General features: G+C 39.1%; 1 protein-coding gene across 6 annotated transcripts in view; it reads left to right on the top strand.

The window, feature by feature from the left end:
- The first annotated feature begins 284 nt into the window (after positions 1-284).
- Positions 285-26,319, top strand: part of LOC125171252 (C-type lectin domain family 7 member A-like) — a 35,342-nt gene continuing 9,307 nt past the window's right edge. The window contains exons 1-7 of one of the 6 annotated variants that reach the window (XM_047868503.1): positions 365-385; positions 12,256-13,570; positions 16,406-16,526; positions 17,478-17,791; positions 19,554-19,673; positions 19,955-20,038; positions 25,020-25,127. In XM_047868503.1, coding sequence (XP_047724459.1) covers positions 17,629-17,791; positions 19,554-19,673; positions 19,955-20,038; positions 25,020-25,127 — 475 coding nt within the window. In that variant the 5' untranslated portion in view covers positions 365-385; positions 12,256-13,570; positions 16,406-16,526; positions 17,478-17,628. Of the gene's footprint in view, positions 386-7,623; positions 8,288-12,255; positions 13,571-16,310; positions 16,527-17,477; positions 17,792-19,553; positions 19,674-19,954; positions 20,039-25,019; positions 25,128-26,319 lie in introns of those variants that run through there. The other 5 variants (XM_047868504.1, XM_047868502.1, XM_047868508.1 and 2 more) reach the window with 5 other exon arrangements.

Raw genomic sequence — 26,319 nt, 5'->3', positions numbered from 1 at the left:
TGAAAGGGCAGAGGTGAGGGGTCTGATGTCGCTCATGCTGGTGCACCCAATATTCCAGCATCATCTCTGCCAGAGGCTGGCATATTGGTACAGCCCATAAAAAAGCAAGGACATTCTGAAATGAGAGAGGAAGACTCTAGGACTTTAAGAAGTCTGGTTATTTATAAAAAAAATATTGTTGGGGAGGAGCCACGACTGTGGAACAGCATGGAAGTTTTTTGTGTGTCTCGCGTCCATGAAATACAGCCAGACCAACCCTAAACCATCCTACACACCTAGAAAACTGATGGGAAGATTAACACAACAGTCTGCACAACCTGAACCACAGAACTCAGCAGGTACGCGACGCAAAGAGCTGAACTTGGGGAGCAAGACGCCCCGAAAGGTAGGGAACCCCTTTGAGGGCGGAGAGAGGATGGAGACTGGGCGGGGGGGGGGGTGCAGAGAATATGGGAAAAGCACCCCTCCCCAAAAGCAGCTGGAGACAAAGTGGAAAATTGGAAACAGCCGCAGGGACTAAACTAAACAGGGAGAAAGGAGAAACAAGAGGGTTTACATTCCATTAAGACTGTAAATAAGGAGAGCGCAAAGGCTGCAACTCCGCAGCTCGATACCTGGCGGTGCTCTGGTGGGAAAGGTGAATCCCCAGGAACAGAGAGGGGTCCGGGAGGTTCTCGGGCCACACGGGGAAAAGCGGTTCCACAGCTGGAAGGACATTTGGTAGAGACTGTTGAAGCCACCTGGTCCCAGCAGACCCCGGAAGGCGGCCACATTCCCTGGTGCTGGAACAAGGTCGTTGAGGGTGAAGCCTGGTGCCAGATGTGTGTTGCGATTTTCCATGGTCCCTGAAACGCTGAGGCTACACTGTCTTGTGATCTTTTTTGGGGGCAGGCTGGCACCTGGCCGCAGTCTCGGGGCACTGGCAATAGCAGGGTCCAGCGGAAGTTCCTGGGTGCAGCCGACATTTGGCCATTGCTCGGTGAGACCCTCCCGCAGAGGGTCGGAGCGGGTCAAAGCCGCAGTCCTTCAGAAGTAAGGGGTCTGGGAAAACAGCCGCATCTGAGGCAAAACTCGGGAGAGAGGTACTGCCTGGGGCCTGGTCACGGAGAGTGGAAAAGCGGGGAGTGGATGAGAGCTGAAGACGGAGGACGGGTGCACCATTGCTGATCCAGGAGAACAGGCTGGGTGGCGCCAATTTTCACCGTCATGCGCATGCGCACTGACGAGCACCGCAACAATCCACCCCAGTAGGCTAGCAGCGCCATCTAGTGGAGAGCGGAGCTGTTACACCGAGCCCTGCCCAACTGGGCCAACTTCGCTCTTCAAGAACACAAACCTCACCGCTGGCTTAATTTATGGACTATACAGAGCTACATGGACTCACCTCTAGGGGAAAACGAAGCAATTTCAGTCCTACTTCAATCTGTTAGCAGGTGCATCTATTCAAATTTTTTTCCCTCTCTTTTTCCTTTTTCTCTTTTACAATTCTTTTCTTTTCCTTGACTACAGAAAGAGAAAAAACTCATTTTTATTTTCAATTTTTATTAAAAATATCTGTCTTTAATTTTTATTACTATATTTTTTACTTTTGTGTAATTTTTTTCAAATTCTACTTTACTTCCATCATTTTATTTTAATCTATTTCAGTGTACTCACCTTTTCAAATTTTCAAACAATTTCCTTTTTTTTCTTTTTCATTTTTCTCTTTTTCACTTCTTTTTCTTGAATGCAGAAAAATTTCATTTTTACTTTCAATTTGTTTTAAAAATATTTTTATTTAATTTTTATTACTATATTTTTTGCTTTTATGTAAATTTTTAAACATTTTATCTTACTCCCATCATTTTATTTCAGTCTACTGAATCGTTTTCAAACGATTTCTTTTTTTTTGTTTTTTATTTTTTAATTTTTTTCTCTTTTTCATTTCGTTTCTTTTTTCTTAAATACAAAAAACAAAAAAATTCATATTTCTTTTTAATTTTTATTAAAGTATTTTTTCCATAATTTTTTCTACTATATTCTCTACTTTTGTGTATATTAGTCTACTTTAGTGTATTCATTTTTTCAAATTCTCAAACGATTTCCTTTTTTTTTTGCTCTTCCCCCTTCTTTTTTTGTTTTTTTTTTTGGTTTGTTTGTTTGTTTCTCTAATCTGTCAAACCACTTCTACACCCAGGCCAAAACAGACCTAGGATCTAGCATCATCTATTCGATTTTTGTGTGTGTCTTTTTAATTTTTAATTTTAATATTTTTTTAATTTTAATTTCTTTAATTTCAATTTTTCTACCTCACTAATTCCTTTTCTCCCTTCAAAATGACAAAATAAAGGAATTCACCCCAAAAGAAAGAACACGAGGAAATGACAGCCAGGGATTTAACCAACACAGACACAAGCAAGATGTCTGAACCAGAATTTAGAATCACAATAATAAGAATACTAGGTGGAGTCGAAAATAGATTAGAATCCCTTTCTGCAGATATAAAAGAAGTAAAAAATAGCCAGAATGAAATTAAAAATACTATAACTGAGCTGCAATCATGGATGGATGCAGAGGTGGCAAGGATGGATGAGGCAGAACAGAGAATCAGCAATACAGAGGACAAACTTATAGAGAATAACGAAGCAGAAAAAAAAGAGGGAGATTGAGGCAAAAGAGCATGATTTAAGAATTAGATAAATCAGTGACTCATTAAAAAGGAACAACATCAGAATCATAGGGGTCCCAGAGGAAGAAGAGAGAGAAATAGGGGTAGAAGGGTTATATGAGCAAATCATAGCAGAAAACTTTCCTAACCTGGAGAAAGACACAGACATAAAAATCCAGAAAGCACAGAGGACTCCCATTAGATTCAACAAAAACTGACCATCAACAAGGCATATCATAGTCAAAATCACAAAATACTCAGGCAAAGAAAGAATCATGAAAGCAGCAAGGAAAAAAAGTCCCTAACCTACAAGGGAAGAGAAATCAGGTTTGCAGCAGACCTACCCACAGAAACTTGGCAGGCCAGAAAGGAGTGGCAGGATATATTCAGTGTGCTGAATCAGAAAAATATGCAGCCAAGAATTCTTTATCCAGCAAGACTGTCATTCAAAATAGAAGGAGAGATAAAAAGTTTCCCAGACAAACAAAAATTAAAGGATTTTGTGACCGCTAAACCAGCCCTGCAAGGAATTTTAAGGGGAAATCTTTTAGGGGAGAAAAGATGAAAAAAAATATATATGTATATACCAAAAGCAACAAAAGATTAGGAGGGTCCAGAGAACACCACCAGAAACTCCAACTCTACAAGCATCATAATGGCAATGAATTCATATCTTTCAGTACTCATTCTAAACATCAATGGACTCAATGCTCCAATCAAAAGACATAGGGTAACAGAATGGATAAGAAAAGAAGACCCATCTATATGCTGTTTACAAGAGACCCACTTTAGACCTAAAGACACCTACAGATTGAAAATAAGGGGATGGAGAACCATCTATCATGCTAATGGTCAACAAAAGAAAGCCAGAGTAGCCATACTTATATCAGAGAATCTAGACTTTAAAATAAAGACCGTATCAAGAGATGCAGAAGGGAATTATATCATAATCAAGGGGTCTATAGACCAAGAAGACCTAACGATTGTAAACATTTATGCGCCAAATGTGGCAGCACCCAAATATATAAATCAATTAATCACAAACATAAAGAAACTCATGGATAGTAATACCATAATAGTAGGAGACTTCAACACCCCACTCACAACAATGGACAGATCATCTAATCAAAAACCCAACAAGGAGGGGCGCCTGGGTGGCGCAGTCGGTTAAGCGTCCGACTTCAGCCAGGTCACGATCTTGCAGTCCGTGAATTCTAGCCCCGCGTCGGGCTCTGGGCTGATGGCTCAGAGCCTGGAGCCTGCTTCCGATTCTGTGTCTCCCTCTCTCTCTGCCCCTCCCCCGTTCATGCTCTGTCTCTCTCTGTCCCAAAAATAAATAAAAAACGTTGAAAAAAATTAAAAAAAAAAACCCAACAAGGAAACAATGGCTTTGAACGACACACTGGACCAGATGGACTTAACAGATATATTCAGAACATGTCATCCTAAAGCAGCAGAATATACATTCTTCTCTAGTGCACATGGAACGTTTTCCAGACTGGACCATATACTGGGACACAAATCAGCCCTAAGTAAGTACAAAAAGGTTGAGATCATACCATGCATATTTTCAGACCACAATGCTATGAAACTTGAAATCAACCACAAGAAAAAATTTGGAAAGGTAACAAATACTTGGAGACTGAAAAACATCCTACTAAAGAATGAATGGGCTAACCAAGCAGTTAAAGAAGAAATTAAAAAGTATATGGAAGTCAATGAAAATGATCACACCACATCCCAAAACCTCTGGGACGCAGCAAAGGCAGTCATAAGAGGAAAGACAAGTAGCAATCCAGGCCTTCCTAAAGAAGGGAGAAAGATCTCAGATACACAACCTAACCTTACACCTTAAGGAGCTGGAAAAGGAACAGAAATAAAACCCACAACCAGCAGAAGACAGGAAATAATAAAGATTAGAGCAGAAATTAATGCTATCAAAACCAAAAAAAAAAAAATAAATAACCAGTAGAACAGATCAATGAAACCAGAAGCTGGTTCTTTAAAAGAATTAACAAAATTGATAAACCACTAGCCAGTTTGATCAAGAAGAAAAAGGAAAGGACCCAAATAAGTAAATCAAGAATGAAACAAGAGAAATTACAACCAACACAACCGAAATAAAAACAATAATAAGAGAATATTATGAGCAATTATATGTCAATAAAATGGGCATTCTGGAAGAAATGGACAAATTCCTAGAAACATATACACTACCAAAACTGAAACAGGAAGAAATAGAAAATTTGAACAGACCCATAACCAGTAAGGAAATCGAATTGTAATAAAAATTCTGCCAAAAAACAAGAGTCCAGGGTCAGATGTCTTTCCAGGGGGAATTCTACCAAACATTTAAGGAAGAGTTAACATCTATTCTCTTGAAACTGTTCCAAAAAATAGAAATGGAAGGAAAACTTCCAAACTCTTTCTACGAAGCCAGCATTACCTTGATTCCAAAACCAGACAGAGACCCCACTAAAAAGGAGAACTATAGACCACTTTCCCTGATGAACATGGATTCAAAAATCTTCAACAAGATTTTAGCCAACCGGCTCCAACAATACATTAAAAAAATTATTCACCACGACCAAGTGGGATTTATACCTGGGATGCAGGGCTGGTTCTATATCTACAAAATAATTAACGTGATTCATCACATCAATAAAAAGAAAGGACACGAATCATATGATCCTCTCAATAGATGCCAAGAAAGCATTTGACAAAATACAGCATCTTTCTTGATAAAATCCCTCAAGAAAGTAGGGATAGAAGGATCATACCTCAAGATGATAAAAGCCATATACGAGCGACCCAATGCTAATATCATCCTCAATGGGGAAAAATGGAGAGCTCTACCCCTAAGGTCAGGAACAAGACAGGGATGTCCACTCTCGCCACTGTTATTCAACATAGTTTTGGAAGTCTTAGCCTCTGCAATCAGACAACACAAAGAAATAAAAGGCATCCAAATCGGCCAGGAGGAGGTCAACCTTTCACTCTTCACAGATGACATGATACTGTATATGGAAAACCCAGAAGATTCCACCAAAAAACTTCTAGAAGTGATTCATGAATTCAGCAAAGTTGCAGGAGAGAAAAGCAATGCACAGAAATCCGTTGCATTCCTATACACCAACAATGAAGTGACAGAAGGAGAAATGATGGAATCGATCCCATTTACAGTTGCACCAAAACCCATAAAATACCTAGGAATAAATATAGCCAAAGAGGTGAAACATCTCTACACTGAAAACTATAGAAAGCTTATGAAAGAAATTGAAGAAGACACAAAGAAATGGAAAAGATTCCATGCTCCTGGACAGGAAGAACAAACATTGTTAAAATGTCGATACTACCCAAAGCAATCTACATATTCAATGCAATCCCTATCAAAGTAACACCAACATTCTTCACAGAGCTAGGACAAATAATCCTAAAATTTGTACGGAACCTGAAAAGACCTCGAATAGCCAAAGTATCTTGAAAAAGAAAACCAAAGCAGGAAGCATCACAATCCCAGACTTCAAGCTATACTACAAAGCTGTAATCATCAAGACAGTATGGTACTGGCATAAGAACAGACACTCAGATCAGTGGAATAGAATAGAGAACCCAGAAATGGACCCACAAACATATGGCCAACTAATGTTTGACAAAGCAGGAAAGAATATCCAAGGGAATAAAGACAGTCTCTTAAGCAAGTGGTACTGCGAAAACTGGACAGTGACATGCAGAAGAATGAACCTGGACCACTTTCTTACACCAGACACAAAAATAAACTCAAAGTGGATGAAAGAGCTCAATGTAAGACAGGAAGCCATCAAAATCCTCGAGGAGAAAGCAGGCAAAAACCTCTTTGATCTTGGCTGCAGCAACTTCTTACTCAACACATCTCTGGAGGCAAGGGAAACAAAAGCAAAAATGAACTACTGGGACCTCATCAAAATAAAAACTTCTGCACAGCGAAGGAAACAATCAGCAAAACTAAAAGGCAACCGACAGAATGGGAGAAGATATTTGCAAATGACATATCATATAAAGGGCTAGTATCCAAAATCTACAAAGAACTTATCAAACTCAACACCCCAAAAACAAATAATCCAGTGAAGAAATGGGCAAAAGACATGAATAGACACTTCTCCAAAGAAGACATCCAGATGGCCAACTGACACATGAAAAAATGTTCCACATCACTCATTATCAGGGAAATACAAACCAAAACCACAATGAAATACCACCTCACACCTGTCAGAACGGCTAACATTAACATCTCAGGCAACAACATTGTTGGCGAGGATGAGGAGAAAGAGGATCTCTTTTGCATTGTTGGTGGGAATGAAAATTGTTGCAGCCACCCTGGAAAACAGTATGGAGGTTCCTCATAAAACTAAAATAGAACTACCCAATGACTCAGCAATTGCACTACTAGGCATTTATCCAAGGGATACAAGTGTGCTGTTTTGAAGGGACACCCGCACTCCCATGTTTATAGCAGCACTATCAGCAATAGCCAAAGTATGGAAAGAGCCCAAATGTCCATCAACTGATGAATGTATAAAGAAGATGTGGTATATATATATATATACATGTTATATATATATATAAACATACATACACACACACACACACACACACAATGGAGTGTTACTCGGCAATCAAAAAGAATGAAATCTTGCCATTTGCAACTAAGTGGATGAAACCGGAGAGTATTATGCTAAGCGAAATTAGTCGGAGAAAGACAAATATCATATGACTTCACTCATGTGAGGACTTTAAGAGACAAAACAGATAAACATAAGGGAAGGGAAACAAAAGTAATAAAAACAACAGGGAGGGGGACAAAACATAAGAGACTCTTAAATATGGAGAACAAACAGAGGGTTACTGGAGGGGTTGTGGGAGGGGGGATGGGCTAAATGGGTAAGGGGCATTAAGGAATCTACTCCTAAAATTATTGTTGCACTGTATGCTAACTAATTTGGATGTAAATTTTAAAAAATAAAAAATAAAAAAATACCAACAGCATTTTTCACAGAGTTAGCTAGAAGAAACAATCCTAAAATTTGTATACAGCCATGAAACACTCCAAAGCAACTTTGGAAAAGAAAAGAAGAACTGGAGGTATCACTATTCGAGACTTCAACTTATATCACAAAGTTGAAGTAATTAAAACAGTGTGGTAACTGGCACCAAAATAGACACATCGATCAATGGAACAGCATTGGAAACTCAGAAATGATCTCAAAAAGTATGTGGTCAATGAATCTTCGACAAAGCAGGAAAGAATATCCAATGGTAAGAAGAATGTCTCTTCAATAAATGGTATTTTTTTGCAAAGGAATGAAACTGGATCACTTTTTTCACACCATACAAAACAATTTCAAGATTCATGAGACTTAAATGTAAGACAGGAAACCAACAAAATCCTAGAAGAGAATACAGGTAGTAACTTCTTTGACATTGGCTATAACACCTTCTTACTAGACATGTCTCCAGAGGCAAGGAAAACAAAAGCAAAAGTGAACTATTGGGACCTCATCAAAATAAAAGGCTTCTACACAGTGAAGGAAACCCTCAAAAAAACTAAATGGCCACCTTTGGAACGGGAGGACATATTTGCAAGTGACATATCTGCTAAGGGTTAGTATTAAAAATATTTAAAGAACTTACAAAACTGAACACCCAGAAAGTGAATAATCCAATCAAATCCAATCAAAAATGGGCAGGAGACATGAATAGACATTGTTCATAGAAGTCATAGATGGCCAACAGACACATGGAAAGATGCTCAACATCATTCATCATCAGGGAAATACAAATCAAAACTACAGTTAGATATCACGTCCCGCCTGTCAGAATGGCTAAAATCATCAACACAAGGTACAACCGGTGTCAGCGAGGATGCAGAGAAAGGGGATCTGATTTGCACTGTTGGTGTGAATGCAAACTGGTCAAGCCATCTGGAAAACAGTACGGAGGTTCCTCACAAAGTCAATAGTAGAACTCTCCTGTGATGCAGCACAAATGTCCATCAACTGATGAATTAATAAAGAAGTGGTATATATACATATGAGATACTAATCAGCTATAAAATGAATGAAACCTTGCCATTTGCAATGACAAGGAGTTAGAGCATATTACACTAAGTAAAAGAAATCAGCCAGAAAAAGACAGACACTGTATGATTTCACTCCTAGTGAAATTTAGGAAGCAAAACAAGTAAACACTGGGACAAAAAAGAGAGGCAAACCAAGAAACAGACTCTTAGCAATAGAGAACCAACTGAAGGTTACCAGAGAAAAGGTGGGGCGGGGATGGGTCAGATAGGTGATGGGCATTGAGGAGGGCACTTGTGATGAGCACTGGGTGTTGTATGTAAGTGATGAATCACAAAATTGTGCTACTGAAGCTAAAATTACACTATACGTTAACAGCTGATATTTAGATAAAAACTTGAAAGGAAAACAACAACTAAGTAACTAAATAAGCAAATAAGAACTAAATAAAACAAACCTTCACATGAAAATCATCTCCCAGAGCCCGGGAAGAGAGAATAATGAAAAAAAGTATGACCTGGAAATTCTTCCAGGTGCTCATTAATTAATAGGGAATAAAACACTTGGATTAGGGCATTGTGAGGCACTCTGATTATGTAACTTGAATCATCCTAAAGTTATTCCTCAACTTCCTCTGTTTGAGGTTAGACAATTGAGCTCACACAATTATAGCACAATTTCTTGTCTCACATTGCTATGATTTGTCAGATGCAGGATTGAGATGTAAGCTATAGTTGAATCCAGAAAAGACTAGATAAGCATCCATGATGTGTAAGACTCCCAGAAAGTGTCATGGCTAGCGAATGTAGAGGTTTTCACCTCGAAAGACTATATTAAAATGCACATATAGGAGTCTTCCTTGCAGAATCGTGACATAATAATCTCTGTAGAACTGCTCCTCAGTAAAACAATCATAACTAAAGAAAACCACTATTATAAAAAAAATCAACCATTTAGAATCTTTGGAGCTTGTCTTAAGGGCATATCTTAAATTAAGAAATATATACTTAAGGAAAGGTATTAGATCTTGATAAGCACGGTGAGAGTCTATAGCCCTTGAGCCATGGCTCTTGAGCTTATAATTATTTGGTTGGAATCAGATTATGATTCATGAAAACAGATATAAGTAGTGGAACTTTACCTTAATGCAGGAAAGAAGGCAGAACCATTAATGGTTTCTTGGCATTTGGCCACATGATCAGAGATATATTTGCAGAAGTTCAATTCAAATAGGAGTTTGAAAGTCTGTTGACTTCGGGACATGATTGAAATAGTACAGGAGAAAAAGTATTGGTGATTGTATTAAATGTTTCTGAGAATGAACGATTTAAAAACTTCATATGAGCTGCAGAATGGAGACATGGAGGTACACCCAAGAGGACAGGACAATTTATTGAAAGGAGGTGTCAGAGAGGGGAGAGAAATTTACTCTGTACCCAGCATGATTGACCATCTACAAAACCTCAAATACATCCTTTCCTGGTCCAATTCATTGGACCATCCAAAACCTCAAATATGATCCTGGCTTTGTACGTACAGGAGACATCAGAAACATCTGAGGAATTTTGTAAATGGTCAGGTAATTACATTAGTGGTGAAGGTGGCATGGCTTCCTGGGTAGAACTAGAGATCACAGCTATGGAACTAGCAGAAAAGAAAGACAAGTGAAAACAGTAATCCTTAAAGAGGAGATATTTGTTTCAGGGCACAGATCTTGTTTAACTTACCAGTGAATCCCAAGACTTTAGCTGTTAAGGAGAAAGAAAACAGAAGGTTCCAAGAATCACTACAGTGAAACACCAGACAAATGGCACTGAAAACCCTGCCCAGGGAGAAAATGAGACACGGAAGAGGTCAGCAGAGAAAACACTGAATTAAAGAGCAGAGTTTTGGGACACCTGGGTGGCTCAGTCAGTTAAGCCTCCTCCAACTCTTGGTTTTGGTTCAGGTCATGACCTCAGGGTTTGTGGGTTTGAGCCCTATGTGGTGCTCTGCACTCACCGTGTGCCTGCCTAGGATTCTCTTTGCCCCTCTCCCTCTGTCTTTCTCTCTCTCAAAATCAATGAATAAACTTAAAAAAAAAAGAGCCATAAAAAAATAGAGCAGTGTTTTGACCGCGACTAGCCCACAAATTCAAGACCCTAACTCTTAAATGTCTTCAAACTGGGAATTATAAATTGAGAAGAACATTGATCAGTTGGAAACAACAGTGAACCCAGAGTTACATGCCTGGGTTCGGCTACCTTGTCTGTTACCACATCTTACTCTACTTATACAAAAAAATTGCTTGATTTATCTCAATAACGTAGGAATTCAAAGTGGAATATTAGATATATGGAATTGGTTTTAAGAACGTAAACACTCTTCGAAAATGTATCTGTTCAAATCACTTTTCTTGACCGGCCGTCAGAAGGTATTTATTAGTTTGCAACATCACATGGTTTCGTACATGTAAAACATCCACAGTTTTCTCAGTGGAGCCTCACTGAGAGGCTCACTGAGATTTCCGCAGTAGGATAGGCACAGCTATTACACAGAAGAAGTTATAACCCCAAACATGTATCAAATAATGTCAATCGAGTGTTATTCCTGAAAGCGTCACAGAATGAGTCAGTTGTACATCTGGAGGCATCCTGTTTCCAAACCAATTGAGAAGAACCGATTTCTATACTTGAATCAGTTACGAAAGTATGACGATAGCATCCAAACGACTTCAATTCTCTGGAGTATAATAACCACGGGCATTTGGATTTTAACACTGCTTTTTGTGTAGACCAGGCAACCTCACGAAACTGACTGTCTCAGTTTGGAGCCAGTGGCTTCTGTTTTAGTTACTTGACTCACGTACACACAGGGTATCCGAGGGGAGAACGGGTGACCTAGGTCCTCTATGTGCACTTCACCTTCTTCTTTAGATGATTCTGTTTTTTTGTTATCTTTGTCGGGTTGGCGGGTGCAGTGTAAGTTTTCACTTCTGAGGAAACTGGCTGGTCTTTTGTCTCTGAAGATGACACCAGAGATGTGGTTACCGCGTCATATTCATATTGTCCTGGGAAAGCACAGAAGCTATAAATATGCATGAAGAGGTTTCCCTATGGGGCAGCACTGCGGGGGCACAGGGCGTGGGGTTTGGTGTCAGGAGGTCAGCCAGCCAGCGTCACTGCTCTGCTGTTCACTGCAGGGGCTTCCCTGCTTGGGCTGAGGGACAGGTGGGGCATGGCCACCAGCTCCCCTGTACCCAGAGAGGGGTCTCTGTGCTTGCTGCTCTCAGGGAGACACTGTGAGAAGACCGAATAATCCCCACCCTGGGCAAGACAGTTTCAAGCTGTGTGCCTCCAGGATGTTTGCCTGTCTTCTCTCCAGGAGCAGCGCAGTGCCCTCCCGGCTCTATCCCAGCTGAGACTGCTGACTTAAAACTCTGCGCCTTAGGGACCTGGTGTGGGCAGGTGCCCGGGTTGTTCTTCAGAAGGGCAGTGGCACCAGAGCATAGTGGGGTGGGGCTAGGAGCCAGCTGGCTGGGCAGTAAGTGTCTGGGTTGACTGCCTTCATCAGGTGTCTCTGGGACTCTGCTGAGGGGAACAGGAGGGAAATGGCACCTGGTGGCCCCTTTGTCCCTGGAGAGGCGACTCTGCCCATGTCACCTCTCACAGATGTGCTTCAAGAAGAGCGAACTGTTTTTCTCCGGGTGCTCCAGGCGATCCCCAGATCATGCCACCTGTGGTGGGCAGTGTCCTCTGGGCTCTATTGCAGCCAAGCCCAGTGACCTCTAGAAGTCCAGTCTTCAGGCCCTGCTGGTTCCAAAGAGTCAGGAAAATCAGTCCCTCTCCTCTTCCCAGGTAATGGCTTTGGGGGAGTGTCTCCTGTGCATTCCCCTGTGTGCTTCTCTCTCTAGCCTCTCTCTGTGCCCAGGGCCCCTCCCCTCCACAGCATCCATGACCGGCTTCTGCCCCAAACCACATTTCTGCACTTCTTACCTTCCTTCATGTGGTTTCTCCTCTCCCTCTAGTGGTGGAGGGTGTTCTGTGAGTTGTCAGGTCAATTTCTTGGGAATTCAGAATGACTTTATAGTCCTCTAGTGTTTTCCAGGGCCCAGACAAGCCTAGAGTCCTGGCACTGTGCCGCCATCTTTGCTCCCCTCTGGCCCCCCATCTTACTTCTGGTTAAAAACCTCAAGTGATAATGAACTCAGTCCCTCTCACATTTTTACGTAACTCAAATTCTTAGAGAGGTCTGGTTTGCATTGTTGCCTCTACTAAAATGGCACTGAAGATAGGTGACTAGTAAACGGGGAGTCTACTTTGACCTTTCCTGTAAAAAACATAACGTAATACTATTTCGTAATTGTTGGAAATAGGCTATATGACAGGAAACAGCAAAAATGGGAAGCATGAGAGTGAAACAAAGGCAGGGGTAATACAGTCGAAATTAAATTTCCTTCCAGCTAGCAGCCCACGGATAGACGCCTGAGACATGCAGAGTGTGACCTTCCTTGAGGAACTCATGGCTGCCTTCCTTCATGTTTTTGTTTTTTTAAAAACTAAAACTAACCTTATCTTAACTGTGGCTAGCTCCTCATGGCCCTGAAAACCTTGCTTCCAAATTCCTTAGAGGCTTACGCTCTCCTTAATCCCCACTAACTAAAAAATATATAATCAGCCACTTCTCCCAATCCCAGGATAGCTTTCTCTGCCCACAGGTCCTGTCCCCGTGCTTTAATAAAATCACCTTTTTGCATCACAGGTGTCTCAAGAATTCCTTCTTTGCCCATTGCTCATAAACCCCATTAAGCGGAAACCATGCTTTTTTAAAATGATAGTTCTGTTTCTATTGACGGTTTACTGAAGTAGAGACTGTCCTGGAAACTAAGGTAAGAAAAAATTTCAAGAGAAGCAGTGACTGGAGAAGGGAAAAATCTTTAGCTACTAAAGGCACAAGTATAAAAGAAATGCTCCCAAATAATTTGAGATTTAATGCACTAATGTGTGTTATTGACAAACAATTACACATGGAAATACTCTAAGCTCAGAAATAAAGCAAACTGTCTCCCTTCATGCCTTTCATTTCTGTTCACACAAACTCTTATCCCTCTTACCTTTACCAATTTTAGCATACAAGAAGAAATAAGTGAGAATAGTATATAAGAAGTACATACTTTGAAAAATAAAAATGGAAACCTGTTTCCTCTTGCACCTTTGCTCTTGGAATATTATTTCAAAAAAATTTTTTTTTAATTTTTATTTATTTATTTTTGAGACAGAGAGAGACAGAGCATGAGCAGGGGAGGGGCAGAGAGAGGTGGGCACACAGAATCTGAAGCGGGCTCCAGGCTCTGAGCTGTCATCACAGAGCCCGACTTGAGGCTCGAACTCACGGAGCGTGAGATCATGACCTGAGCTGGAGACGGATGCTCAACCGACTGAGCCACCCAGGCGCCCCAAATTATTTTAAAGTTTTATGGAATCTGCCTGCTTTATCATAAAGTTCACAGTAATTTAGTTAGATTCTGCTAGCACACTGCTTGTTCTCTTAACTTATGTTATCATCATCCCTTCTCTCTCTTTCCCTCTCACTTTACTTATTATTTCATCTTGGGGTTAAATCGTGGTTTCTACTACCTTATTCTTTTTTGCTCAATGCCACTATTGTATGTACTTTTCTTTGATGCAGGTGAGGCTTGCTGACTGTAGAGACAGTGAGCATGAGTGATGTTTCAGTGAAACCTTATAGGAAAAATAAAAGTCGAAGTAGAAAAGAGGTATAAGAAACATTTTAAGAAGCACTAAAAATACTCTGACATTGAGGTAAAAAAGTGTGTGGGTGTTTTAAAGACAGAAAGGCCTTTGGGGATAACGTCTTTATAAAGAGGTCATTAAAAATAGCCTCATCCCTCAAAATAGAAAATTAAAATGTCAATCCTAAAAATACAGTAATATACGTGTATTCTGACCATAATACTTTACCTTTTTACTTGCTGTAATACTATTGATAAAATATTTAAAGCTATATGGTTTGAAAGGTATTCTAGAACCTATTATATCTATTTTAGGTATGATAAAGCTGGCATCTTATTTAAAAAGCCCTAAGAACTGGGGCGCCTGGGTGGTGCCGTCGGTTAAGTGACCGACTTTGGCTCAGGTCATGATCTCACTGTTTGTGGGTTGGAGCCCCATGTCGGGCTCTGTGCTGAACATTTGCACGAAGCCTAGAGCCTGCTTCAGATTCTGTGTCTGGTCTTCTGCCCCTCCCCCAATAGTGCTCTGTCTCACTCTGTCTCTCAAAAATAAATAAATGAGCAAAAAAAAATATATTAAAAAAAAGCCCTAAGAACAAAAATTGCTAATAATTACTTCTCACTGGATGTTTGTTCCAAATTTTTAGGGATATAGATGTATCAGATGATTTGTTAATACGAAACAAAAATAAATGTCATCTCTACAACTTTGTAAAAGATCAGAGGCAACACATTCCTGTAAACTGTGGTAACTTTTAGAGTCCATTTTCTGCTTGGTTCCTGACATATACACCTGTTATTCAATACCACCTAATAGATTCTGATCCTGAAGCCCAATTTCCCAGCAGACTCATTTGCATAGAAGGTCTGCTAGATGCTGCTGAAGTCACTTCACCTGCTGCTTTGGAAGCACAGGGGTATAAACTGCAGTGGGTCTTATCACCCCACAACCCGGAACACAGCGCTGCCCTGAGAGTTTAGAGGTCGTACTCTTCACCCTCTAAAATACACGTCCAAAGTCCATGTGCTGGCTTAATCATTCCTTACCAGTGAGGTATATAATAGTTGGTAGCAAAAGAAACGATGAAATACATTTCGGTTAAATGACGTCGTTTGGCACTGGGGAATTTGACATAAGCCATAGGTAGAGATGTCTGGCTGCCGTGCAGAGGAATGACACCCCGGGCCTGGCAGATCACAGTCCATAGGCATGCTTGAAAACCGTGTTTGCCTTTAAGAGAGAGCCCTGTCGCCTGGGAAATTTGTAGAATGCTTTCTTATCTCTATTTATGTCAGAAACCTACTTCCTGAAAGCAATGAGCTAGATCTTAAAAAGAAACGGCGTGAGCCAAAGGCAAACCAGAAAAAAGAAAGCTAGAGACTTTACATGTGTTCCCACCAGTATTTAGAAGAGGATGAGACAGTTGTGGTTTGGGAGTGATGGAAAAGGGAGCTCCAACCAGGAGCAAGTGCTTTTGAAAAGACTTCCCCTGGTGTGGCTGGCATCGAGGTGGATTTATTGTTATTACTGCACATTTCTAAGAAGACTTGAAGCTTCACAGCATTGGGGGCCCTTCAGATGGACAGATCAATGTGGTTGATATGAAAAAACCATATCATATGGTTCCTGCTTTTGTTCCTGCCTAACACATACTTGTAGGGTTAAACAGGGCATAGAGCTGCGCACTGCACGGAACAAATAATGTATTTTACTGTTTATTTGTTTTTGAGAGAGAGAGAGCAAGTACGGGAAGAGCAGAGAGAGAGAGAGAGAGAGACAGACAGACAGAATCTGAAGCAGGATCCAGGCTCTGAGCTGTCAGCCCAGAGCCCGACGTGCGGTTTGAACTCAGAAACTGTGAGATCATGACATGAGCCGAAGTCAGACGCTTAACTGACTGAGCCACCCAGGCACCCCACAAATAATGTATTTTAAAACATGCTTTCAGAGAGTTTATTTTTTTTCTCTAGATTCTAAATGGCTGCTTTGAGCTGCCTTCAAGCAAACAGGCTAACTCCCACTGGGTAAGATATCTGCATTTGGTGTGTAACAGCATAAACAGATTATACAACCCAACAGGGATAATACAAGGTAACCCATGTTATAAACTTTAAATTGCATACAATTTTTCATATATAAAACCTATTTTATAATATGCATAAATGTGTACTTTTATATTATAACCATATATTTTTATATTTAAGAAACAAAATAAAAGCATTTCATAAACTATCCTGAAAAACAGCTCATTGCTCAGCTTTAGGGCATGTCTGTGTGTGTATATTTACTTTTGTACTTAAAAATCATATAAATGTAACAAAAGGTAGATATTGCCACTGTCTTACAAGTGTTGAAGTTCGACAACATTCTTAATGTTAATCTTGTCAATTCTACCTTTATACAATAGATATAATTGCTTACACTCATTATTTAAAAACACAAACATGCTCTGATAGTATTTGCTACAAATAGTGGAACGGATGAATTTGGCTTTGATGCTTTCAAAGGAGTATGGTCTAATGTATTCAATATTTTAGTCATGTGTCTTTGTTTTGTCCCAAGGTTTTTTCTATGTAAAGAGCTTGCTTTTTCAAGCAATTTAAAGAAAACACAGAAATAAGTAGAAATGTGATATTTTTCAAATCATTCATCTCAATTTTTAGGTATTTAGGGTTTGTAATATATTAAGCAATCTGGATATCCTTAGGATTTTGTTAAAAAAAACAGGCTAACATTTATGCACACTTTGCTATTTATCTACTTTTGCCATTTATATACATATATATATGTGTGTATATATATATATATATATATATGTATATTTATAATTGCGAACTTATCTTCATTCTATAAATATATATTTTGCCATACATATATCTATAATTGGGAACTTTACTTCATTCTATAAAAAGAAGATGTATAAATCATGCCAGGTAGAATATGGATATTTCCCTTTTATTTTTATAATCTTTAAATTTTATTGTTAAGCATTACCTAACCTCATGAGATTTTGAGAATGCCTTTTTGTTTTTATGCTTCAAGGTAACTGCTAAAGCTCAGGTTTGTACTGATCCACAGAATGTCTGCAAACTTCAGCGTTTGAGGTCTCTAGGACTCCTGTCTGACACAGAGTGCAGGAGTAAAGGAGACCCTGAGGCCAGTGGAAACCATGCGGGGGAGTATCTAATGTCACATGGCCATCGGCTATCTTTCTCCTGACACGGTCTCTCTGAGAGTCAGTCAAGCACGTCAACTAGTACCTTGTGGAGTCAAAGCAGAGGCGAAAGGCCCGCAGAGCCAGCACATCGTCGTAGCTGTGATCCTCACCAAGCTCTTTTCCGGCTGTGAAATCCCAGGTACGATGAGGTATTGCAGCCAGCGAGGTTGGGTGACCCGTGCCTGTGCTGCCACATTGTCCAGCAGAGAGGGATAAAGTAGCATTTGCTATGGGAAAGCTGTGGACAAAGTTGGGAGGGCTTTGCATTGTTGTCCCAAGAACTGACTCCTGGATCCGTGTTAATCCATATCGAGCGTTAACTTTATTCTGCAAGTGAGAAAACGAGTGGATGAGAATGAGTTGGGTCAAAATATTTCCTATGCTGATATGATTTTTTTTAATCCTTAGATGTTTTAAAGAATATTTAATGCTTTTTCAGACAATATAAATCTGTGGGTTTTTTTCTCTTATCTCCTAAACTGATTGGCAAGTCCCTCTTCTTTCATTAAGTGTGGTAAAAAAGTTTAATGCTTTGACAGTATGATTACTTTTCTATCAAAATAAACCCAGGTTTCTACTTATAAGTTTATTTTCTTGTTATTTTGTTATACAGATATTTAATTAAAATACAATTAAACAAAAGTTTGTTAGCATGGAAAACGACCTTATGACAAGATTTCCCTTATAATTTGCCACTTTGGTAGAGAGAATCTTTTTCTGAAAAACTAATGACAATATGTTTATACATTTTATCATTATTTGGTGAGCACTCAGGTTCACTGACATTTGAAAGGAATTAAATGGGGAAATATTAAGATATTTTCAAAACCCAAGAGTCAGATCTATTCAGGAAGAACAGTTATCTGGTTGTTTATACATGTATCAAAATATTCTTTTGGGAAAAAACGCTTTCTCACTTGTAATCCCTATGTATATAAATATTTTTCTAGGAGGAAGAGATTATTAGGTATTTTTTAGAAAGTATGATTTATATAAGCAAAGGGTAGGTGAAGGATCATATTTTGGGTACATATAAATAAGTTCCATGTAATATAGATACTTGAACTAAATATATATTTATTGTATAGTTACATATAATGTATAATATGTTATTATACTTATATCTATATTTGATCTAGGCTACATTTAATATATTGTATATGTATTTACTTATATATATTTATTTTAACTCAAGAGTACCATTTACTAGCCTTCTGACCTTGAGAATACTATTTATGCTCCCAGAGCCTCAGTTTTCTGCATCTAGAAATTAGAGCATCACTGTGCAGCACTGTTGTTAGAAGGACAAGTTATGCCTCCCTCATTTAATGTAGTCCTAACCCCCCTTTCCTTGAATCTCATGGTCTCCGCATTTTCCTTCCACTGTAAAAAGGAATCAAGAACCACCGATTATGAAGTTCAAGGGATAATGTGAATGAATGAGGAGACTCTGACATAAGCAATGTGGCAGGCACGGTTTTTGTCCATTTGGTGTGTGTGTGTCCTTCCTAAGCAGGGGCTTAGTCTATTTGGTGTCAATATATTTGCCATTTGGGCATAACCCAGACACTAAGTGGTGAAACATGAATTTTCAAATGATGATATAAATGTAGATTTTTAGGTGAGGCTGGAATAGATCCTTTTTAAAAATTTGGCAATGAATTCAGTTATTTTAAACACAGCAAGAGCTTAACATAACATGCTTGAAAGCATAGTGGACCATTATTAACCATCTGTTAAAAGGTAGTACAAAGAAAAACCAAAATCAAGTTTTTCCTAATATTCGCAGATAAACATTTACTTTGCTTATGTCAGATGAACATGCTTACCATTCATGTAGCTGTCCCTGTTACTTCATGATGAATACTGTCATTTTTTGTGCCTCATGGACTATTGCGTAGGAATCGAGCCGTGTCGTTTGCAGCCCTCAGGAATGAGCGAGGAGGGAATAACATACACAGAGCTGAAATCAGCCCATTCAAGGCAACAGGACAAAAGACGTCCAATGGTTAAAAAGAGAGGTAAAGGTTTTTAGTTTGTTTTCCTGATATCTGAAAACACTACGATGTCAAGTAAAAACTAGTGAAATCGTGATAATTGTGTCTGTACATATTTGATACTCTCTGTCTGGTGCTCAATATGTCAATGGGTGTATTTAAATGTAATAAGCGATGAGATTTGTGACCACCGTAAATAGCGCTATTCATTTTAAATTCCAGAATGAGATTCCATTTTGTTCTAATTCTGAGGACCTTGCTGTGCTCAATGCTTACTGTATATTTTGCTCTCTGATTTTGGACAGGATTTCCATGGCATATCGTTGCATTAACCCTGGGATTTCTATGTTTGTTCCTCCTGCTGGGAATCACAGGCTTAGGATATATGTGTGAGTATCAGGCACACACATTTCACAAGAACAATGAGCCAGACTGATAAAGGAAATGCTGTAACTACTGAAACTCTACGGAAACTTTAGAAACTATGGAGCCCTATAGAAATGGTAGTAATCATGATGCTGTTGATGATAATATTGGCGATGTGATTTTATTATTTTGCTATCACTTAACCATTGTACCACACAAACTAGTGTATGTCATAGCTGTGTTGGCACAAAATTTTGTACCTTGCGGCCTACATATATTATATATATTTTCCTCCTTATATTTTGTATAGGGGGAGTTTTTCCATGTGAACAGAGATTGGAAAAATCTTGATTTGAATTTCATATTCCTTACCATAGTGCAACCCTGCTTAAAATATCTAGGAATAAAAAGCTTATTTGTTTTCTCTATCAGTTTTTATATATTCCGTGTCAATTTTTAAAACAAGTTTGTATGGAACACTTGTTTTTAATATCAGTTTCCTGATGGTTATTATTCTTTGTTTCATTCTGTGAGCAACAATTTTGAGTATCTTTTTAAAAAGTCAGCTCTTTTTTTTTTTTAATTTTTTTTTCAACGTTTATTTATTTTTGGGACAGAGAGAAACAGAACATGAACAGGGGAGGGGCAGAGAGAGAGGGAGACACAGAATCGGAAACAGGCTCCAGGCTCTGAGCCATCAGCCCAGAGCCCGACGCGGGGCTCGAACTCATGGACTGCGAGATCGTGACCTGGCCGAAGTCGGACGCTTAACCGACTGCGCCACCCTGGCGCCCCTAAAAAGTCAGCTCTTTATAAGCTCAGTTTAAAGGGGACATTTTTAAAAAAGAAGCAGTTTTAAAATGAAATATTATTAGTGCTGGGATACTGTCATTTTTTATGCCTCATGGACGGACTATTGCCATCAGGTGGATGGCATATTCTATGCTGAGAAGAAAGCTTTCCTCTAGAGATAATAATTGATATGAGGTCAAGGATAGGTGGAGTTTAAACAGGACACTCAGGGTAGAGAAGACTCATCCAGGCAGAAAACAACATGAACTACAGAACATATTGATGTCCCAGGGAATTACAGCTTCCGGACAAATAAAAGAAGTAGCTAGAAATGGATTTGACCGTCAAACCCATTTCTAGCTACTTCTTTCATTGGCCCAGAAGCTGTATAATATTAATATCATGTTAAGATATATTAGATTTCTTCTCAAAACAAAAGAAACTTGGAAGATTTTCTGTGAGGAACAACATGACTCATGTCCAATGAGCAGATTGGGATTTGGGAAAGGTCAATCTGAATCGACTGGAAAGTGCATGGAAGGACAAAATAGGAGGATGTTTCAGGATTAAGGGTTAGTTAGAATGACTGAATTAGTGCTATGAAAGAAGTAAAGAAGGATTAGGGACCATACATGAGAAATATTTAAAATGTAGAATTGCTAAGATGTACATTTTATTGAGTGTGTGAGGGAAACAAGTGAATCAGTGATACCATTTGCATGACGTTTATACATCTTGGCAAATATATTCCATTAAATGTTATAGAGAAACACAAGAACAGAAGGCTGTGATTTGGGATGTGTATTCATGTGTGTGTGTGTGTGTGTGTCTGTGTGTGTGTGTGTGTGTGTGACTGGGTGCGTGCGTGCGAATAATGGTGAAGAGTGAGGTGCTTGTGACATATCAGTGGAGATGACCAGAAAGAATGAGATTGGTCAGTGTCTGTTAGAGTGAGCTTTGACTGAAGACACAGATCATCAGCATGCACAGGGTAGAATTAAAAGTCTGGAGATCAAGAGAGACGCCTAGATTAGAGACATGAATTGTGGATTCACCGATTAATGTACAAGTCTGGGAAAAGATAGCAGAGGAAAGCAGAAGCTATACCACGCTGTACGTTGTGAAACCAGGGAGAGTAGATTATGCTAGAAGAACAAAGGTGAGGTGGGGGATCTCAGGGTAAATCAACATTTAGAAGTAGGTAGAAGATGAGTCAACAGTGGCAAGCAATGATGCTTAGTTAAACAAATAGGAGGGGATCCAAAACATTATGGTATCATGGAGAGAAGGCAAAGGTAGTCAAGGGTTCCAACTAGTACTGGAGGATCAGGTATTATAATGGCTAGAGATATGCTTATTAAATTTGGCAAGAGAGAGGCCGAACGGATATTTTCTAGAGTAGCTCCAGTGGGATAGTGGGTATGGTCAAAGCCTGACTGTAATGGCTAAAACTCATTCAAACATTAGGAAGCAGAGAGGGTGAATACAGTGAATACAGTTCAGTGAATTCAGAGATCAGTGAATACAGAAAAGTATTTATTTTAATTGTGGCTAAGCGAAACATTTACCAAGCCTTGAAAGTATGTGGATCTATATGATCTCGAGCGTTGTTAAAGGCAGTATAACCGGATACAAACACTTAGTCAGTTTGGTATTGTCTTCTACAGCTCAACAGGATTCAGTGATTCTCACCCTAAGTGTATATCCAACAGATATACTTGCACATACACAGAAATTAACTTCTATAGGACAGTTTGTAGCAGTGCCATTCACAATGTCAAACATCTCACAACTATTCAAATGATCATTAATGGGAGAGTAAATGAGATCCTGCAATTGATTTACCAATGCAATTTATGTGATAGTCAAGACAATGACAATGGTATCCAACAATATACATCAATTTTAGCAGGAGCATATGAAATGGAAAAACAAAGCAAGAGCACAAAAGTTTGTGCATGTCACGATACACTTTTATAAGATGAAACAGTGCAAAACAAATACAATAAATAGTAATATTTCAGGAAATACACAAAGAGGCAATAACACTATATATAAAATGTACCAAGGCAGTAATTGAAATGTGCATTAGTTACATCGTGTGAGAGAAGTAGGGAGATGAGATGAAATGACTATCAAAGTAAATAAATGTAATGCTTAAGGTCCTGACTACAATTTGGGGTACCTAACAACTTGCTAACTAAGGAAGACAAACCAGTTCTGAGAGCAATGTGGTAAGTGTCTCATGAATGAAGGAATGTGAACAATCTTATGTTAGCACCCAATCTGAGAGTAAAGAAAAGAACTCTGTTACAAAAAATATGTAAAGAAAGGACAGGAACTTTGTGGGAAATCTGACTTGAGATGATCATATGCAAGAGAAGACAACCTTGAGAAGGAAACTGTGGAGGGTTCAAGAGAGAAAATGACAGTAGGAGATGAAGACCACCAAAGATTTAATAGGGGATGAAATCCAGACCAGGGGTGAGAGTTTCACACTTGTTCGATGCGAAGCACATTTTTTTTCTGGGGTAGAGTGAAAGGTACCTGTGTATCTATAGGAGGAGGTGCAGGAAGGTGAGGAGAAGGTATCCTTGCTGGTGACGGTTTCCATGCGAAGGAGCAGATGAGGCCATGTGCTCAGAGAGAGGGAGAGTCGAGGAGGTGCCCCAGATAATTTAGGCAAAGTATAAATACTTGAAATAGCTTTTGAATTGAGAAAAGAGTGTGATTTAAGAACTATACTGTGTTATATTGAGAGGTGACATGGTGAAGAAAGTCTAAGCGTTGGTCAGCATTAGTTTGTATGTGTACAATTTTGTGATCTTTTTTTGTCAGTTGAGTTTCAGAACCTTGAGGGGAGATGAGATGGTGAATGTCAAGTGTGCTCCAAAATTGGCTATTTTATGTATTAAAAAAATATTTTTTCAAAAATTTTTCGAGGAGTCTCCCCACCCAATTTGGGCCTGACCTCATAACCCTGAGATCAAGAGTGGCTTGCTCAATGCAGTGTTAGCCAAGAGCCCCAGTGAAGCTGGCTATTTTTAGATATGCATAAAGACTACGCTGCAAGCTTCTTGGAGGTCCTGCCAAAATTGGTTCTGTACTACGTGTCCTTGGATGGACAAAAAGGGAAGGACAAGGGAATTGATTGGTCCCAAGAAATTGTAGTATTTAGGTATAGGAGGTCTTAATGTGGGAGGTGGTGGGGTTAAATGGTTTTCATTTATGGTTGAGAGAAAGAGATAGAGAGAGCACAGGAGAGGTGGTGGGTGGACAAAGGGAGAGGGGGACAGAGGATCCAATGTGGCCTCTGTGCCGACAACAGTGAGCCAGACGCGGGGCCGAACTCATGATCTGTGAGATCATGACTTGAGCCCAGGTCAGACGCTTAACCACCTGAGCCATCCAGGGGCCCCTTAAGGTGTCATTTCAATTCAGATCCAGTATATGAAGACTGGAATGGATGACTGAGTTCAACAGGGGTTATATTTATTGCAATGGAGTACATCAGGAGACTGTGCAATTGATGTTGGAGTTTTGCAAGTAGACGTTGCCTTTGGTTCAATGATGCGTGGTAGAGAGCTGGAAATGACGATTCCTAGCTGCCTAACAAATCCTTAAGGGACCTTTCTTTTCGTGTTCGTACACTTAAAGAGCCATATACTGCGTGATTTTACACTTTTTTATTTGTGAGTTTGGAGGAGATACTGCCAATTTGCTCAGAGATTTTTCACTTACTTTTTGCATATTAGAAGTCGCCATGTGTGCTCTTCCTCAATGTATATTCAGTGAATTAATTATAAACTTGTACTAGAGGAGAGTCAAATCCCTGGTGTTTAGCTTCCTGTGCAAATACTACATGCTACATAAAATACTGGCTACTTCATTTCACCAACTTTGGAATCATTATTTGAAGAGTAGGTGTCATAGAAACTAAAAGTATATTTCATTTCCTGTTTACATTTCTATTTTATAAAAGTTGATTCCTCTCTCACGTACTTCCAAAATAATGTATAGCAAGTTATCATTTTATTTAAAAATCGGTTTTATGTTCTGACACTTTGACATATTTTAACCTGGCATTTTCTCTGATCGTACTTTCGTTTAGTCAGCGCCACTCACCGTGCCATTTAGAATTAGAGTAAGTGATTATAATAAAATGATCTATTGCAAGCGTTCAAGACCTTAATTTTATAAAATGAATTGAAGTTTTTCACAGGTGTTCTGGAGAAATCGGGCAAGATATGAAAGAACCAGAAGACAAGAATGCTTCCTTAGCAGAGGTTGAAGATCGCTTAGTTTTACTACCCACTACAGGTATGTACTGAATGATTATACTGATAGTTTACGGTTTTTTTTCCTCCATGGAATTATCTCATTCTGTTCCATTTTAATGTACCATTTTAAAACTTTACATTGTATTTTGTCAAGTCCTTTAATTTTGCTCACTGTTTAAAATTAAATCCATTTTCTTTCTGCTAGCTAATTGAACTTGACTTTAACAAACTCATGTTGACTTGATTAATTTCTGCTTGTGGATGAATTTTCTCCAGTCTAGACCTCTTGGAATTAATACCATCCTCTTATATTCACTGAGGTGGATTTCTCCCGAAGGGAGAACTGCTTCCTATTGGAGCAGTGTATCTGTACTTGGGAAGTCAAGATTTCTCAGTGTCATCTTAACAATGGTCTGACGTCTGTCAGTCTCTGGCTCCACAATTTGACCCCAAAGCTATTCTCAACATGAGGCTTTTGGGACACACAAAACCACCTATTTTTTAGTCATTCAGTCTGATTTAAGCAAGATATACATATATATATATATATATATACACATATATGTATACATAAAGAAAGCATAGGTCTCTAAGTGGTCTTGTGGTTGAGGATCATGTGGCTTTTGTTTTCCAGATAAAGACCATGACACATTACTTTTTCAAAAAAAATTATTAAATCCCAGCTAGTTAACATATAGTCTGTTAATTCATTCAGGAGTAGAATTTAGGAAATCGTCACTTGCATACAAAACCTAGTGCTCATCCCAACAAGTGCCCTCCTTAATGCCCATCACCTATTTGGCCCTCCCCTCACCCAACAGCCCTCCAGCAACCCTCTCTGTATTGAAGAGTCTCTTCTGGTTTGCCTCCTTTATGTTTTTAGCTTATTTTTCCTTATCTTCCCCTATGTTTATCTATTGTGTTTCTTAAATTCCACATATGAGTGAAATCTTATATTTCTCTTTCTCTGACTGACTGATTTTGCTTACCACGATACACTCTACTTGTACCCACATTGTTGCAAATGCAAGATTTCATTCCTTTTGATGGCTAAGTGATACTCCATTGTAGAATATACCGTTTTTACCCATTCATCGGTGATGGCCATTTGGGCTCTTTCCATGATTTAGCTATTATTGATACTGGTGCAATAAATATTGGGGTGCAAGTGACACTTCAAATTAGCATTTGTGTGTCCTTTGGCCAAATGCCTAGTAGTGCCACTATTGTTT

The sequence above is a fragment of the Prionailurus viverrinus genome, chromosome B4, assembly GCF_022837055.1.
Source record: "Prionailurus viverrinus isolate Anna chromosome B4, UM_Priviv_1.0, whole genome shotgun sequence".
Lineage (NCBI taxonomy): Eukaryota > Metazoa > Chordata > Mammalia > Carnivora > Felidae > Prionailurus > Prionailurus viverrinus.
Note: the sequence above shows the minus strand (reverse complement) of the source record. Positions and strands in the feature narration are given on the sequence as shown.